The 15,865-nt window shown below is 38.2% G+C and overlaps 1 protein-coding gene across 2 annotated transcripts in view; it reads right to left on the reverse strand.

The window, feature by feature from the left end:
- The window catches only part of RBM26 (RNA binding motif protein 26), a 101,675-nt gene that overhangs the window by 61,976 nt on the left and 23,834 nt on the right, over positions 1–15,865 (reverse strand). For both annotated transcript variants that reach the window (XM_074962357.1, XM_074962351.1), the window contains exons 3-11: positions 12,450–12,586; positions 11,386–11,474; positions 10,276–10,493; positions 8,710–8,970; positions 6,163–6,402; positions 4,774–4,914; positions 4,211–4,351; positions 3,048–3,159; positions 2,234–2,393 (exon numbers count right to left, since the gene is read on the reverse strand). In XM_074962357.1, the coding sequence (XP_074818458.1) occupies positions 2,234–2,393; positions 3,048–3,159; positions 4,211–4,351; positions 4,774–4,914; positions 6,163–6,402; positions 8,710–8,970; positions 10,276–10,493; positions 11,386–11,474; positions 12,450–12,586 (1,499 nt within the window). The remainder of the gene's footprint in view (positions 1–2,233; positions 2,394–3,047; positions 3,160–4,210; positions 4,352–4,773; positions 4,915–6,162; positions 6,403–8,709; positions 8,971–10,275; positions 10,494–11,385; positions 11,475–12,449; positions 12,587–15,865) is intronic.

A 15,865-nucleotide genomic window follows, 5' to 3' on the forward strand; every position in this document is an offset into this window, starting at 1 on the left:
AAACAAAGTGGAAGTGCTGTGCTGCATGTGTCAGTAGACTGCCTTCTCAATAATTAGACAGCTACGGCGGTTTGGCCATGTCATCAGGCTATCCTGTGGCAGAAGTACAACGTAAGTCTTACACTGGATTCCACCTAGAGGGAAAAGAGCATGCAGGACAAAGACAGACTAATCACAGGACAATCAGAAATAATGATGCCATTATGGAGACAACTTGCGATGGAATCAAACATCTTGCGCTGGACAAGGGTGGGAATACTGGGTTGCCTTATGTGCCACTAGGCATAGGAGATTACGTCTAAGTCACTCAAATAAAAAAGCAATTAACAGATCAAACAATTTATATTACAGTTAGTTTAAAGTTATATTTTGAAATTTTAGAAGTTTTTGCTGTCTAGCAAAAAATAGCGTATCTGGAAACATTTTATATAACTAAACATAGTAAAATGCAACGCATAGGTCAATTTTAACAAAATGAATTGTTTTAAAGTCTGCCTTGTCCAACGTAATGATGTGCATTAGGCCTAGGTATATTTTATAAATACTATACAGGGCAAGGAGAGGTGGAATCCTTGTAATGATGGAGGAATTCAGGCTCCTGAGAAAACCTGAAGAGCTGTACAAGCTTCCAGAGACCAGACAAAGACAGCAAAGCATGTACATAAGAGTTTCTAAGCGCCACATGGCAAGGAGAAGTGTGGGGACCCAGCAATGATGCAGAGCTCCTACATTCTGCAGGCCACAAAGAGATGGGGACATTGCAGAAGTTCGGAACTCTACTCCGGCCCAATGTTTTGGAAGCCACAAGGAAATTAACAGATAAACATCCTTAATGTCAAGAAGCAACTTTACCTGAAAGCTGAAGTAAATGTACGCATACCAAAGATAGTTTTAAAAAAAACTGAACAAAACAAAGAAGGTTGCTAAATGGTCAAATACCCTAATATTTCACACAGTTTTAAATAAAGGTACAAAACAAATGTAGCCACTGGGAAGGCTGAGGGGAGATTACCTCAGAGTAAGGAAGATTCTATACATAGTCATTACGGGAATTACGTGGAAGCTCAATCTCTTTACCAGGTTTTGATGTTTGGCTATATAAGACCAGTTCGATTTTTAATATATTTTGCACACCTTGAAGAATAAAAGCCAAAGCCTTTAGAAGTAACATGAGCAGCCAGAAAGACTTGGGTTATTCATCTTGCTGAATCATACTACTTGCTTAAACTACGGTACCCTGATGTATAAGATTCAAGGAAGAGAGAGTTAGGATAAAGGCAGCTGCATGTTATAGTGGAGTTTCCTGTATGTATAGGGAGAATGGAGAGAGTAGACTAGGCTGTCTACCTCGTAGTGGATGCAGAATATTGTTTCTAAATGGCACCAGTATATAAAAAGATAAGAGTATGTTGTGGTCTCTTCACAATGTGAAGTTGGGGCAAGGGAGTGTCTGTACATATAAAGATCTGGCACCTCAGGTTAACTGGAGGATGGTCTGTGTACCATGCATTGAATGTGCAGTCAAACATGATGGAGGGCAACAGTGAGCATCTCTGATCTAGTCTGAGACACTGGGTACAAGAGCAAAAAGTTAAGATTGATATTTCATATGTATATTTCTAAGCAGCAATTGATGTGACGGTACTTGAATATTCATCACATATCTACACTCCATTGTTCATATTTTCTAATTTTTAAATATGCTTGGTTAAAAAGTCTACCAGTCTTCTGTGTACGTGTCAATGTCAAGAAGAAACCATAACTTAATTATGGAAGTTGAGAAATCCAGGTCTTGTATACTCCGATTATCCTGAAAAACTGTGGAAGGTTGGGAAAATAGCTTGATTATTACAGTTGAGGAGGGAAAGGACTGTTTGGTCAGATTGGCTTTAAGAGTTTTAAATTATTTATCTTAAGTGCCAGACAAAATAGCTGTGGGGAAGATCTTAGTTAAAATATAAACCCCTGGAACCTTCATTTAAGGACTGAGGAAGCTCTCGTTTTTGATCTGTGAACTTACAAGGAGATTTCCATGAAAAACAAAAGAGAAGACTTTATATTAATAATAATTTGAAAGTAAAAAAAAAAAAATAGGCAGAAAAAATGCAAAAACTTTCAGTCCTTCATTAATTATAAAGCAGCAAAAAAGAGAGCCCACGCTTATTTTTTTCCCATTTGTGAGTCCCTTTAATATACGAAGTTATCACAGAACACTGAATTTTGTGGCTTTTACCTGTAAGTTGACTAAGTTTCCAAATTTGCTGAAGTGCTCATTAAGTTTGCTGATATTGTTAAGTTCTGGAGGAACTTTCCTCAATTCAAGCTTCGTATTCTCATTTCCAAACTGCACCTTCTTCTGGAAACCTGGATTGTTTGTTCTGTTAAAGTTTTGCCTGCAATAAAATTGAAAATCAAGTCAATCAGAATTCAAGACATTTTATAGACTTTTAAGCAACAAGTGGTTTAAAAAAATTTGAATCGTTGGCCAGATGCAAAATATTCTAATCTAATTCTTTCACTCCCAAGTTTGCAAAATCAAAATCCTGACTGATGTATGAAGAATCCGACACTAATACACTCCTGTCATTAAAGAACTGTTTTTGTGGGGAAAAGGTGATAGGTTGGCTAAAAATAGCAGAGTAATAAGTTTTCAATGTTTATCTACCCAAGTCAATATTTAAGTCAAAACAATATCAATTAGATATGTAAATCACATATGTAAATAAGAGCATCCCACTTGGCAGGTAACTTTTCAGACCTCTCAACTTTATCTCACCTTTAAAAGGAAGGGAAATAAAATGAAAACTCATGCTGGGCTATCACACTTAGTGTCTCATCCCTCTAACATGAGTCATGTTAAATCACCTCATTTTTAAGATATTTGATCTTCTATGCCAGCTGTACAAGCTTGAGGGCCTACAGAATGTACGGTTACCTCAGAGGCCCAAGAACATTCCAACCAGTTCATTTCAGAGCAGGAAACAAGAACTCCCCTAAAGTTCAATAGCATTATTAAACTGAACATAGTTCTAATGACGAGCACTCACTTGTCAAACCAAGCCTTCTTTGTAGGAATTCCTCCATCTCCTGCACCAATTGATCTTTTCCTGGACTCAGAATCCACCACAATTCTCATACTGTTTTTATTCTGAGGTTTTTCTATAGGTAAATGGGAGATTGCATTAGTTTTTAATTTATATTTTCTGTGCATTTTGTTGTCGTAAGACTTGTTGTTCATAACTATTAACTGACTTCACCCTGAGATTACAAAATGCCTTTTGATTTTTAGATCATAACAACTCCTGTATTTGTTCGAACTAGTGATCTCAACTAATCCAGCATTCTGTTTAATTCCCATACTGACAATTAAAGAAAGATTTCATCTTGCCCATACAGGAAGTTTCCTCCTAATCTCAGTTTATCACTGTATCATAAAGAACCTAATCTCATCTATATTGCCTCTATTCGAGAAATTTTTGTACGAACGCTAAATGAGGCAGAAGGCATCTGCCACAGACTGGACCCATCCTGTTCACAGCATTCTGTGCACTGCTCTGATCCTGCCACTATTTTTGTGGAGCCTATATTACACCATGAGGTAGCAGATAATTGGAGAAAGGGCTAATGGTAAATGGGGCACTACTGAGAACCAAAAAACTAGGCACTAGCAAGGGAGTGGAACTTGTGACTATGAAAGAGAAGCCAAACTGCGAAGCCCCACCCCAACCCCACACCAAAATGTACAGATCTAAATTTGGATTGTATCCATCACCTCCCATTCTTTGTATTCCCTTGTCTTATTGGACAGTAAGATCTTTAGGGCCAGGATTGTGCCTTCCTACGTGTGGACAAGTACATAACGGTTTACTTGTTTTATTTGCTATAAAATGGAGGAAAATTATCTGAATTTGTCTCATGATGTATTAAGCGAACACTTATAACAGCTAAAAAATGTGAAACCTCTACATTATCTCAATAGGTTTCACTATACTAGCTTTCCTGAACCTTCAAAATAATGGATCAGTAACACGGAAGTCCAGATTATTCACAGTTTACCTATTTATAAACTGGTTTTAGTAGAAAAACAAAAAGAGCTTTATAATATTGCTATGATTTCTAACATTATAACTCTGTTTAGTTACCACTATTTGTATTAGCACTAGAATACGAAGAGTATGAATACGAATAGTATGAAAATCTTGTGCAATACCTCTGGGGGGCAGATCCATATCACCTGATGTAAGTCCTATCAAATTAGGCCTTTGGGCATGCACTCTGTGCCTGTACATGGGCCTTGAAGTGTTCGTTATACTTGGAGCTTCAGGATTATAGGCATCTGTGTCATATGTTTCTGGTAATGAAGAAATTGTTTAATTAAAATTACCTGCAGATATAAAAATCCAAGTTCTCAATGGCTTAACGCTTTCTCAGATTAATATGAGAAATGGAAGAGTCAATTGTATAATTATAGCACTCTAGCAAATAGCCAAGTAAAGATTTTGTAAAATAGATTAAAATAGATTTTAAAAATTCTTCCCACCCTGACAACCTGAATGCAAAGTTTCAGGACAGAGTTAACAAAAAGCAGGGGGTTTCAAATTGATATCACAATGTGACCTTCAGAGGTAAGAACCTATCCTTCCAAACAAAAGTGTAACATCAAGCACCACCATACGATTATATTATTAACGAATGTTATTCTATTTTGCAAACACAGAATGCAGTGAATTTAGAAAGTTATTTCTGACTGAGAGCGAAGTGTCAGTACTACACCTGTTGCAAAGAGAGAGGGTGGAGCAGGAGGTGGCTGGTGATGAATACCAGTTGTAACAACAGTAGGAACGGAACTGGTTGCTGAGTTTGGAGGAGCATCCATGCCAGCAGGTTGTAAAGGTGGAAGTGGAGGAGGTGGTCCTGTCAAACCAGAAAGAAAGAAAAATACTACATTAATATTTTTATCTGCTTGATAATGGTCTCAGCTACCCAAGGCCCCAGCTACATCTGCAAAGAAATATGTTTGAAAGAAGGGGTTAAGAACAGTTCAAACCTTCTATTGAATTGCACATAGTAACCGTAACTGCAATCAGTACCTCGTATCTGTAGAAATAAATTTTTGACTAGTCAAATTGTTATGTTCCATACAGACTACAGAAGCTTTATTTTACTGAATTTCTAAGATCTAAACTTGTCTTTTCTCTCTTTTGTGCAACATAATGTTAGGAAGATTCAGGCCTTATGAACACTTGCAGAGGGACAAAATTTGAAAGTTTATTAATCTATTCACATGCTTTTCTCTGCGAGGTGGATTCTAACAGTTTAAAGTGCTAGTGAGGATGGTTGTAATATGATGTTGGCCCATCCATTCATTTTTAGTATTAAAATTGGATCTGGCAAAAAGACACTCATCAAAAAAGTTATCTTTGAAAAAAGTGAAATAGTAAGATTTATCATGAAAAATTACACCATCAATTTGAAATTGAGACATTGAGAGTTTAAAATAATTTCAGGTACTAATTGTTTTTGAATAGTTCTCCCAAATTATTGTGATTTGTACTTTGTTCTGTTTTTCCTCTTACTCATCAACAGAGGGAAAGTCACAAAACCAACAACAAGCCAAAGCTGAATATTTCAAAGCTGCCTAAATGGTTTGGACACCCAATTCCCACTAAAATTAAAGAGTAACAGGCATCTAAATCTTAGACAGCTTTGAAAATCTCAGCCAAAGCACTTCCAAATGCACTTTTTTTTCCCCTCTTTTCCCATTCTATAATGTTGGGCATCCCTCGTAAAAATAGGTTCAACATTTCTCAGACAAAAGTTTAATTTTTGAAGTTGCCTGTGTTCCTTTAACTTTGATAGTTCAAATGAAGTGCTCCATGTGTTGTGGATTCTAAAGTTTTCTCAGAAGCTGGCAACTTGAGCTTTGGAGATCAAATGTTTCAGGGATAGTATCATTAGAGCCAATGAAATTAACACAGTTTGCCATGAAAAGAATCCATTTTACCAATATTAACACACATATACTGCAGGACTCACAGGTTAAGAGTCCTAAAAGCACTTTAGAAAAAAAAAGCTACTTAAGGCCATTTTAATCTATTCAATACTAAATACAATTAAAACAAAAGGTATTTTGCATCTTAAGAAATTTTATTTATTTTTTACCTGTAACAGGTGGAAGACTAGGTGGTAAAGGGCCTGGAGGTGGCACTGGCGGTCTAAGATTAACAGGTGGAGGACTTAAAATTGGTGGCGGGGGAGGAAGTCCAGGTGGAGGTGGTCCTTCAACAACAGGGGGCTGTGCTGGAAAAGGCAGGATGCCAGGAAGATTCACATCTTCTACAACTACTGGGTCACTTCCATGATCAAAGGGACACATGTCTCCTCTCATACAGAAACCCTTTTCTGAGAAATGAAAAGCACAATTAAATGTAACGAGCATTTAACAGGTGATGTTTGATCTTTAAGCAGATACTAAATATTCTGCACATAACGTAGCACTTAGAAAGGTAAGACCTTTGCATAACAATATAAATTACTTAAAAATTAGGAAGTGAACATCTGGTCATTTAGCATGATTTCTACCTACTCAATTTACAAACAGGCTATGTTTGAGAGAGAGCCAATTTCTAACAAAGAGGCAAAAGAGGGGAACTTGGATGTTATGAAGTAGTATCTGGAAAGAGCAAGTTCCAGACTTTTGAAGTATACTCATGGATTTTTCCATGATCAGTAAGTTCAATGCAAACTTGGGGGGGGGGGGGGGAGGAGGGAGTGTTAACTAAGTGCATAAAAAACTGGGATTGACAAAACATCTCCTTTTGAAAATATTTAGTATCTAATTATTGACTATTCAACACTAGTCAATGGTCCAAGTATAAAAATATTTCTATCCTGCAATATTTATCCAAAAGCATCACAATTCTTTGTTGCACTTTACAATGTACATGCAAGACAGTAAACAAAAACAGTTTTTTTGTTTTGGTTTTTGTTTTTTTAATAAGTACAGTAGACAGTTAAAGCAATTTTCTTCTCTTTTTACTGGTAGCTACAATGTTACTGGGTCTAGCAATATTCTCCATAAGTATTATAGGAACACCTGCTAAAACAGATAATATCCACAGGTAAAATAAGAGATACAAGCTTTAATTCTTCTCCATCCTTACCATTAGCAGATAAGGGTAGAAAAGGGTACAGTGGCCCGGCCTAGTTTCAGGAAGAATGATAGAACAGAAACTGGAAAACTCAGTTAGTAGGATTTCACTGTTTTACTAAAGTAGTTAGACTAAGGAGAAGAAATGTGTCTGGGAAAGATAATAAGGGTGTCATTAGATTTAAAGAGGCAGAAAAGCTGCTCCAGGTGGTAAGGGCAGCATAACATAACAATCTAACCACTGAAGGAAAAGAGAGGAATGTAGGTAACAAGCATCAGAACAGAGAGGGAGACAACACCAAGGAAGATTCTGAAGACTGAGATCTTAGTATCAGATTTTGAAATGAACACAGGATGATTTAAAGGATAATAGTTTTCAGACAATGATTAGGCGATCTTCGATATTTTCAGAAGACTGAACTTTGTAAAGTGATATCTAGGTTACCATAGAAAATGAGAAGAGAAAGAATCAGGTTTCAGCAATCGCAACTGATGAAGATGATACTTCAGAAGTGAAAGTACATAAATTCATGCACCTGAGAAATATGGAAGTTGAGTAGGGGATCAAATCAAACTTCTAGGGCCTAGTCCACACTAGAAAGGTATACAGGTATACCTACACTGACAAATGCTCCTAGTTTAGAAGCAGCTTAGAGCTACAAAAGCACTTCTTTGCCAGGATAACTGCATCTACACTAGGGCTTTTGCCAATATAAAAATCTTGCAAAAAAGCATCACACCTGTAACAGACGTTACTACTTCAGCAAAAGTTTTAAGTGTAAACCTGGCCTACATCCTGAACAGCTGCTGCCAATGTGAGATTTGACATGAGAAAATAGCTGGGACTGGTGGAACTCTGGCTAAAAATGCAATTCTTACTGGTTAAGAGGATATCTGCTTTGGATCAATCTGACTCACCAAGACAAATGCCAATTGTGCCAGAAAGATGAGTTGATAGAGGCAGAAAGTGTGCAAAATGATTAAATAGTGTAGAAGATATAGATTTCAAGTATTGCCTGTATAAACACAGCACTTAAGTTGGAAAAAAAAAAAAAGAGTGGTGTACCGAGAAGAGCCTAAAATGTGAAGTTTAAGGTGGTCACTGACAGTGAAAAAAATAAGCAGATAGGTAAGAAAAAAACCAACACCACAAAATGTCCAAGAGTTCTGTGAACAGGATCATGCCATAAGGTGGTGATTATGCTCAAAAAGTATTAAATACCGAACTAGGTTTGAGGGTGGTACCGAGTAAGAGAACTAAGGTAAAACAAGAGATCACCACCAATAAGTTCATGTAGAAAAAGAACAATGCCAGTAATGTGGAAGGGACAAAAACTATGCTGAAAACAACCAATGAGGTTGTTTAAGGATAAGTGATTATAAAGGTAAGTTTAGCTTTTAAGAATTTTGCTAGAAAAAGAGATTGAAAATGAGATGTAGAATAAGACTGCTTTTGGGGTGGGAGTGCTAAAAGAAGGGGGCAGTGCAGATGTGAAGGGCAAAATTACATCAGTGACTGGCCACTATTGTTGCACATATGTTTAAGTATCTGAACTTACCATCATAATCTCTGCAGCGTTTCTTTGGCAGTGGAGGTCTTCCATATGAGTTGTGGTCCAACTGTTCTTCGTGGAACTCTGACCAACTTTCAGTAGTGTTATTACCATGATGAGTAGGAGCAATAACTGTAATAGTGCTACTCAGCGTAGGGACAGGGTAATGGCCAGATGAAATGTTTGTTACAGATGGAACTGGAGTATAATTGTTTTCTAATGGATCTGTTCTATCCAAATCATATTTTGGCTTTCCCAAATCTCTTTCTGTAAGAAAATAATATACTTGTTTAAAAGTAACAATATGTCAAAGATTGTAAGCTCCAAAATTAGGCCAACTGTTGGATTTGTATGTGTCTGTAAAATACATACAGTTCTTTATATACTGTTTCTTTCTTCCCCACCCTTGGGTTGATGGGGAGAAGAGGAAGAAAGAGGGAGGGAACAATTTCAACGCATGTTTGTAGTCAGGGAATAAAATGTATCGGGGTAGTTAGTGTTAGTCCACAAAAAACAGCAAGGAGTCTGGTGGCACCTTAATAAATAGGGAATAAATGCATCACCAACAGTCCAGCACTCATGAGCAACTCTAAAACAAACCTGTATACGATGCTAGAGAAAATAAATATGGAAAGTAAACACATAGTACTTTCAAACTTTTAAGGAATTATCAATCAGAAAAAATTATAAAGTTATCAAAGCACCTTGGCTAGGGTGTTTTAGATCTAAGATCATTATATACAGTGATGTGGATATACACCATTAAATGGAGAATTTAATTGTCAGTTGGAGTGGGAGTTTTGTGCGTGAATACTGTAAGGTAGAACTTCACATAGAGCTATATTTGGGCCTTACCAAATTCACAGACCATTTTGGTAAATTTCACAGTTTTTGTATTAGTCAACTTCACAATTTCATCTGAAATGTCAGGGTGTTGTAACTGTGGGGGTCCTAACCCAAAATGGGATAATGCGGGGGGGGCGGAGGGGGGGTGTGAAAGTTGTTGGGGGTGGGAACAGGACACAGGATTGCCACCCTCACTTCTGTGCTGCCCTCAGAGCCCAGGTCTGAAGGCAGCAGCCACCAAGCTTCCTGAAGCTAGAGGAGGTTCCGAGAGATGGAGGTGGGTCCAAGCTGCTGGCAGCACCTCAGCTGGAGGCTCCTAGCTGCTAGTCCCCTGATTGATTAATGCAGGGGCCCTGGCCAATTTGGGGGACCCCAGAAAAATGGGCACCTGTGCTCTGGCCAAAATTTCCAAACCTAGTACCGAAAAATTAGGTTCCTAAATCCATTTAGGCACATAAATAAAAGTAACTTGAATTTCAAAGGTGCTGAGCACCTCAAGCTCTCATTCACTTAGATTTGTTGACGCACATCAGAACTCTGAAAAAAAAATCAGGATACTTGGTGCCTAAAATAAGGATTCTGAAGCCTATCTTTAGGCACCCAAGTTTTAACATTTTGAACAAGTCTTGTAGATACATGTATTAAGTAAAGAACTGTTGTACTTCAAGACAAATACTGTTTTTCATACTAATCAACCCATATTTTTAAAGACTAACGAACACCTACCTCTGCTTCGTGTTCTGCTTCTACTTCTGCTCCTGCTCCTGTCCCTATCCCGGTCCCGCAATCGTTCCTTACTCCAACTTCTGCTTCGACTCCTGCTGTAGCTCCGACTCCGCCCTCTTCTTCTGTTGTACCTGTCTCTATATGAATCCCGTCTAGGGGGGTTACGGTCATAATCTCTCTTGCGAGAACGTTCCTCTTTTTTTCTTTCCTCACGGCTTCTAAATATTTGGGGAATTAATCGTTATTTAAAAATAAGAACATTTTGAAAAGAATTTAAAATGTAAACTCAAACCTTACAATAGCTACTAAAATCTCATCAAAATCATACTCGAAGAAACAAACACTGGAAAAATTCTGAAGTGCTTAAAGCAGGAAATGAAACATTGGAATTTTCTGTACTGTATAACTTGTAATAAGTGCAGGTATTAGAAAGCCAGTTCCTAGAGAATACGAGCACATACACATCTGGAGCTGATGCTACATTTGTTATGGACTTTTGTGCAGTTCTGATTGATTTTGAATGCATGCCTCTAACAGAGTATGAAATCTTGAACTATTAGTCCTCCTTTCTTCCAAAAAGACATGTTCAATCGTCTGATTGTGTAATTTTTTGTTGTATGAAAGCCTACCACCATTTCAGAAAAATGTGGGTAAAATATTGATTTTGTGCCAGGACTTATTGTCCCAGTAGGGCATCTTCACCAAAGTAACAGCATAACAACTGAGAGTTACTGAAGAGAATGACGGTGCTGTATTAAACAAAGTATTCAGATTAAATTTCAAAATTAGATGGGATATAGGTTGTAATATAACCAACCATTAACACTCAAATCTGTTTTGTAAACATTTCTTAAATTGAGTCCTGATGATTTTTAGTTAATAAAAATCTAAACACAGTCTGCATTTTTACTTGTAAACTGTATTTATGTCAAGATTGCGTATAAAAAAAGCAATCCACAAAAGAGCTTGCTTCACAAGTACTCTATTAACATTTAGAAGCATATCACTACAGCAAAATGAAACAAACACCGCAAAAGGAAAATTTCAAAATTTAAGCCAATATAATTGGCTCCTGATATAATGCAAGAGGCAAACTAAGTTTATAATTACCTAGTTTCTCGGTACCGAGAGCTTGACTGAGGAGGGCTGTGATTTAGTCTTCTAGAAAACTTTTTTTCTCGCTCTTCCTCTTTAATTATCTGGATTTTAAAGTGTAAACAGGAAATCAAAGACAAGCACAACACACAAGGCTTTTTTAAACAGACATAACTAGAATAAAAATCTGAAATTCAGTTTTAGCTAAAGTGAAGCGAGGCCTAACACTCAACTCGATGGCATCTCTATAACATGCTTTTTGAGACTGTGCCCGATCTATTCTAAAATTTCAGGGAATGTTCTGAGCATCAATTGGAAAACCTTATTATTTTGATGACAGTTGTAAACTGCAACACCAGAATAGTCTAACTCCCACAAAGCCCATTTAGTGGAACATTGTGACACTCCCTCCAGTTTATCTGCATACTTCAATCCCATTGCTTGAAATGAATCTGGAAATAACATTGCAGGTCAGGACTGAGGTGATTGGACAGAGTTGGGAGGCACAGGGTTTGGGACTGGAATAGCAGGAACTGCTTCATATCAGATGCTTATATCGAACAGGTTTAGGAGATCTGCCCTTTGTGTCGACACTATGTCTGACTCAGGAGTAGCAGTTACCTTTGCCCAGTCAAAACTGTTACAAAATGAGCACTGTCAACGGGAGAGACACCAAGGCAGGCAGGAGTGTTAAAGGTTAAGGTTTTGTCCAGGTCAAAACAATTTTTTTATTTTGTTACTTTTTCATTTGCTAAAGGTTTTAAAAATATTTATTTTCAGGTCAACCCAAAATGAATTTTGGTTTCATTAGGGAATTAACAGCAAACCAAAAAAACAGTTATTAGCATAAGTCTAGTGATGACTGACTGACCTACTTCTGATGTCACAATGCTACTGCTCAGGCTCCTCTGCCTGTAGCACCAATTGGCACTGAAATGGGGAAGTTGTTGATAAGAAACTGATAAAAGAGAAGCAGCGTGGATGTCCAAATGAAATTTAGATTTAGTGGAAGTATCCTGTAAAACTGCTACAGGTTCAGGGATACAAACTGCGCTGCAAAGTATGATTTAAATTTTTACCTCTTCCTTTTTTGTGTCTTTTTCTTGGTGTTGAAAAAATTCAACTTTTAGGCTTCCTGATGAGGGCTGCTCTGGCGGAGGTAGATAGCTCTTCGTATTCACAGCATCAAAAAGTTTTTCAACAAATATCTGGGTCTCTAAAAATTAAGGGAAAAACAAAGATACCAAGAAGCCATGAATGAATTCCTCTAACATCTGGCTATTTCAATCCTCTGCAGTCTGTTTAGATATAATGCAACTCTTCCCTTTGCTTACATTTAGAAACCACTGAATACTAGTCAGAAATATTATGCTTTTACTGGCAATGAAAATAATGGATACCAATTAATCTTCCAAATATATAGCTCACCAGGAACTGTTTCATAACAATATGAACTGCATTGTTGAAAGTTATTTAACTTAATCGAAGATAGTTTATGTAGCAGACTGCTTTTTCCTGTTTTTAATTGCTACAGATCATACTTCTCTAAAATACTGAACAATTTAGGCAGTGCAAATGTATTTAAAGATCAGTTTTGGATATCTTCCATTCCTGGACAACCAAGGGACAAAGAAAATAGCATCAAGATCATAAATATGGTTTTAATAGGACCATATATACACATGGTACTTTAAATAAGGCACTGCAAAACATTTAGAGATGGATTTTTGTACCAGGACACTTACTCCGATTAAAGACGTTAAAAAGTAGATCTTTAATACAACTGGTTTAAGAGCAGCGGCACAGGTGTAGCAAACAGAGCTGTAAACAGGGGAGTTTGAGTGGTAGTTCTGTTGGAGAAGGGAGGAAACAAGCTTCTGGTCCTTAAGGGCAGTGAGTGAGTTTTTTGTGGTTGTAGTAGGTCTTTTTCTGCTTTGTGTCGGTGGCCTTTTCCCCCCCTTCCTTGTTCATTTTGTAGAAGCTGGTCAGGGGCAGTGTGCTATGAGAGAAGCAGAGCCCTGATTAGGGGACGGGGCTTCCATGATTAGGGGGCTTACAAAGGCAACCAGTCAGCCAGCCAGTGGCTCAGGAGAAGCCAACAGATCTGTAAACAGGGGAGTCTGAGTGGGAGTTTTGGAAGGGGGGGGTGTGTGGCCTTCTGGTTTCGTTTTGGTTTTTGATTGTTTTTATTTTTCCCCCTTGGCAGAAGTTTAGGAAGGAAGGCTATGACAGGTGCAGTGACAACAGTGGTAGTGACTGAAGACATGGAAGAGACAATGAATATGACTGGATGTGGAAGCTGCAGGATGTACATGATCCTAGAGCAGGTACCTGAAAAAAGCTTCGTTTGTATGAAGTGCCACTTGATAAAGCTCATGGAAGAGAAGACCCGAGGCTTGGAGATGCAGGTGGAAAGTATGGGTGAGTTTCGAAGGGGTTTTGAGTAATGATGAAGCAAAGGCAAGAGGAAGCTGAAGGGAAAAGTCAAGACTAGCACGTGCAAACTGCACTGAAGAATTCAGAGGGGAGACTACTGGGTGAGGAAATTGGTTAGTGGAAGGATGTGACTATAAGAACCAGGCAGAAGAAAAGATCAGTTCGTGAAGGAGAAATAGAGCTCAGGAACAGGTTTTCTGAATTGGATAATGAAGGAGCACAGCAGGCTGCAACTGAAGGAGGGAGGGAAAGGAAGAAGAGTAGAACTAGTCCTGTAAGAAAAGGGGAAGAGCCAATGGAGATCCCCAGAGTTCAGAGCCACAGGAGGATACAGGATGACTTGCAGAAGATTGTAAGGGAGAATAAAAGATAAGAGGACTTGCAGCCAGAAAGAACAGGAGGAAGGCCAGCAAATCATACTATCACTAGTAAAAGGTAGGTCTATGTGATTGCGGACTCCCTGCTAAGAACAGACAGGCTTGTCACCAGAGCTGATGCAGAGAACAGAAGGGTGTGCTGTATACCAGGAGCTAAGACATGGGACGTGGACCTGAGGCTGAAGAGGATCCTAACAGGAACAGGAAAGAATCCACTGATTACCCTTTTTTGTGAATATGCCAGGATGGGGAAGATACTTAAGGAAATGGAGGCTCACATGATCTTCAGTGGGATTCTGCCTGCCCCTAGAGGAGGAAAACGAAGGCGAGACAAGACTATGATGATCAACAGATGGCTCAGGCAGTCATGCTCAAAGGAGGGCTTTGGGTTGTTGGACCACCAGGAGGTATTCATGGATAAAGGACAGTTCTCATGGGATTGACTCCATCTAAGTAGGGAGGGAGAGTGACTTCTGGGATGGAGGTTGGCACAACTCATTAAAAGAGCTTTAAACTAGGAACTCAGAGGAGACTTCAACAAATAGTTGCTAAAGCAACAAGAGGTGATGCCATTTTAGATGTGGTATTGGTGAGTAGAGGATAACCTTGGTTTGAGTGATCATGAGTTAATTCAGTTTAAACTAAGTGGAAGGATAAACAAAAACAGATCTGCAACAAGGATCCTTGATTTCAAAAGAGCTAACTTAAAAATTTCCTCAATTTTTTTAAGGAAAGTGGACTGGACTGAAGAACTCAAGGATCTGAATGTGGAGGAGGCTTACCATTACTTTAAATCAAAGATGCAGACGCTATCTGAAGCCTCCATACACCAAGCAAGGGGAAAAAATTCACAGAGAAGGTTTTCAGACCAAGCTGGATGAGCAAACATCTCAAACAGGTGAAAGCAGAAAGCCTACAAGGACTGGAACATAGGAGGGTCTGCAAAGAAAGCTACTTCTTGGAGGTCAGAAAATGTAGGGATAAATAGAGAACTGCCAAAAGCCAAGAAGAGCTGGACCTTGCAAAGGGAATTAAAACCAATAGGAAGAAGTTCTATAGCAATATAACTACGAAGAAAACAAGTAAAGAAGAAGTGGAACCATTAAGCACTGAGGATGGGGTGGAGATTAAATATTATCGCGGCATGGCCCAACACCTAAACCAATACTTTGCCTCAGTTTTTAATGAGGCTAATGAAGGGTTTAGGATTAGTAGCATTGTAGCTAATGGCAACAAGGACATGGAGTTAGAAATTACCACAGTTTAATGGGACTAAATCAGGGGGCCTGGATAATCTCCATTCTAGAATATTAAAGGAACTGGCACATGAAATTGCAAACCCAATAGCAAAGATCTTTAATGAATCTGTAAACTTGGGGATCATACCTTATGAATGGAGAATTACTAATGCAGTTTGTATTTTTAAGAAAGGGGAAGAAAAGTGATCCAGAAAACTACAGGCCTGTTACTTTGACCTCAATTGTATGCAAAATCTTGGAACCAATTTTTAAAGAGAAAGTAGTTAAGCACACAGAGGTGAAAAGTAATTGGGATAAAATACAACATACTTTTACAAAAGGTAGATTGTGCCAGACCAACCTGATCTCCTTCTTTGAGAAGATAACTGATTTTTTAGACAAAGGAAATGTAGTAGATCTAATCTACCTGGATTTCAGTAAGGC

Source organism: Natator depressus, chromosome 1, assembly GCF_965152275.1.
Source record: "Natator depressus isolate rNatDep1 chromosome 1, rNatDep2.hap1, whole genome shotgun sequence".
Taxonomy (NCBI): Eukaryota; Metazoa; Chordata; order Testudines; family Cheloniidae; genus Natator; species Natator depressus.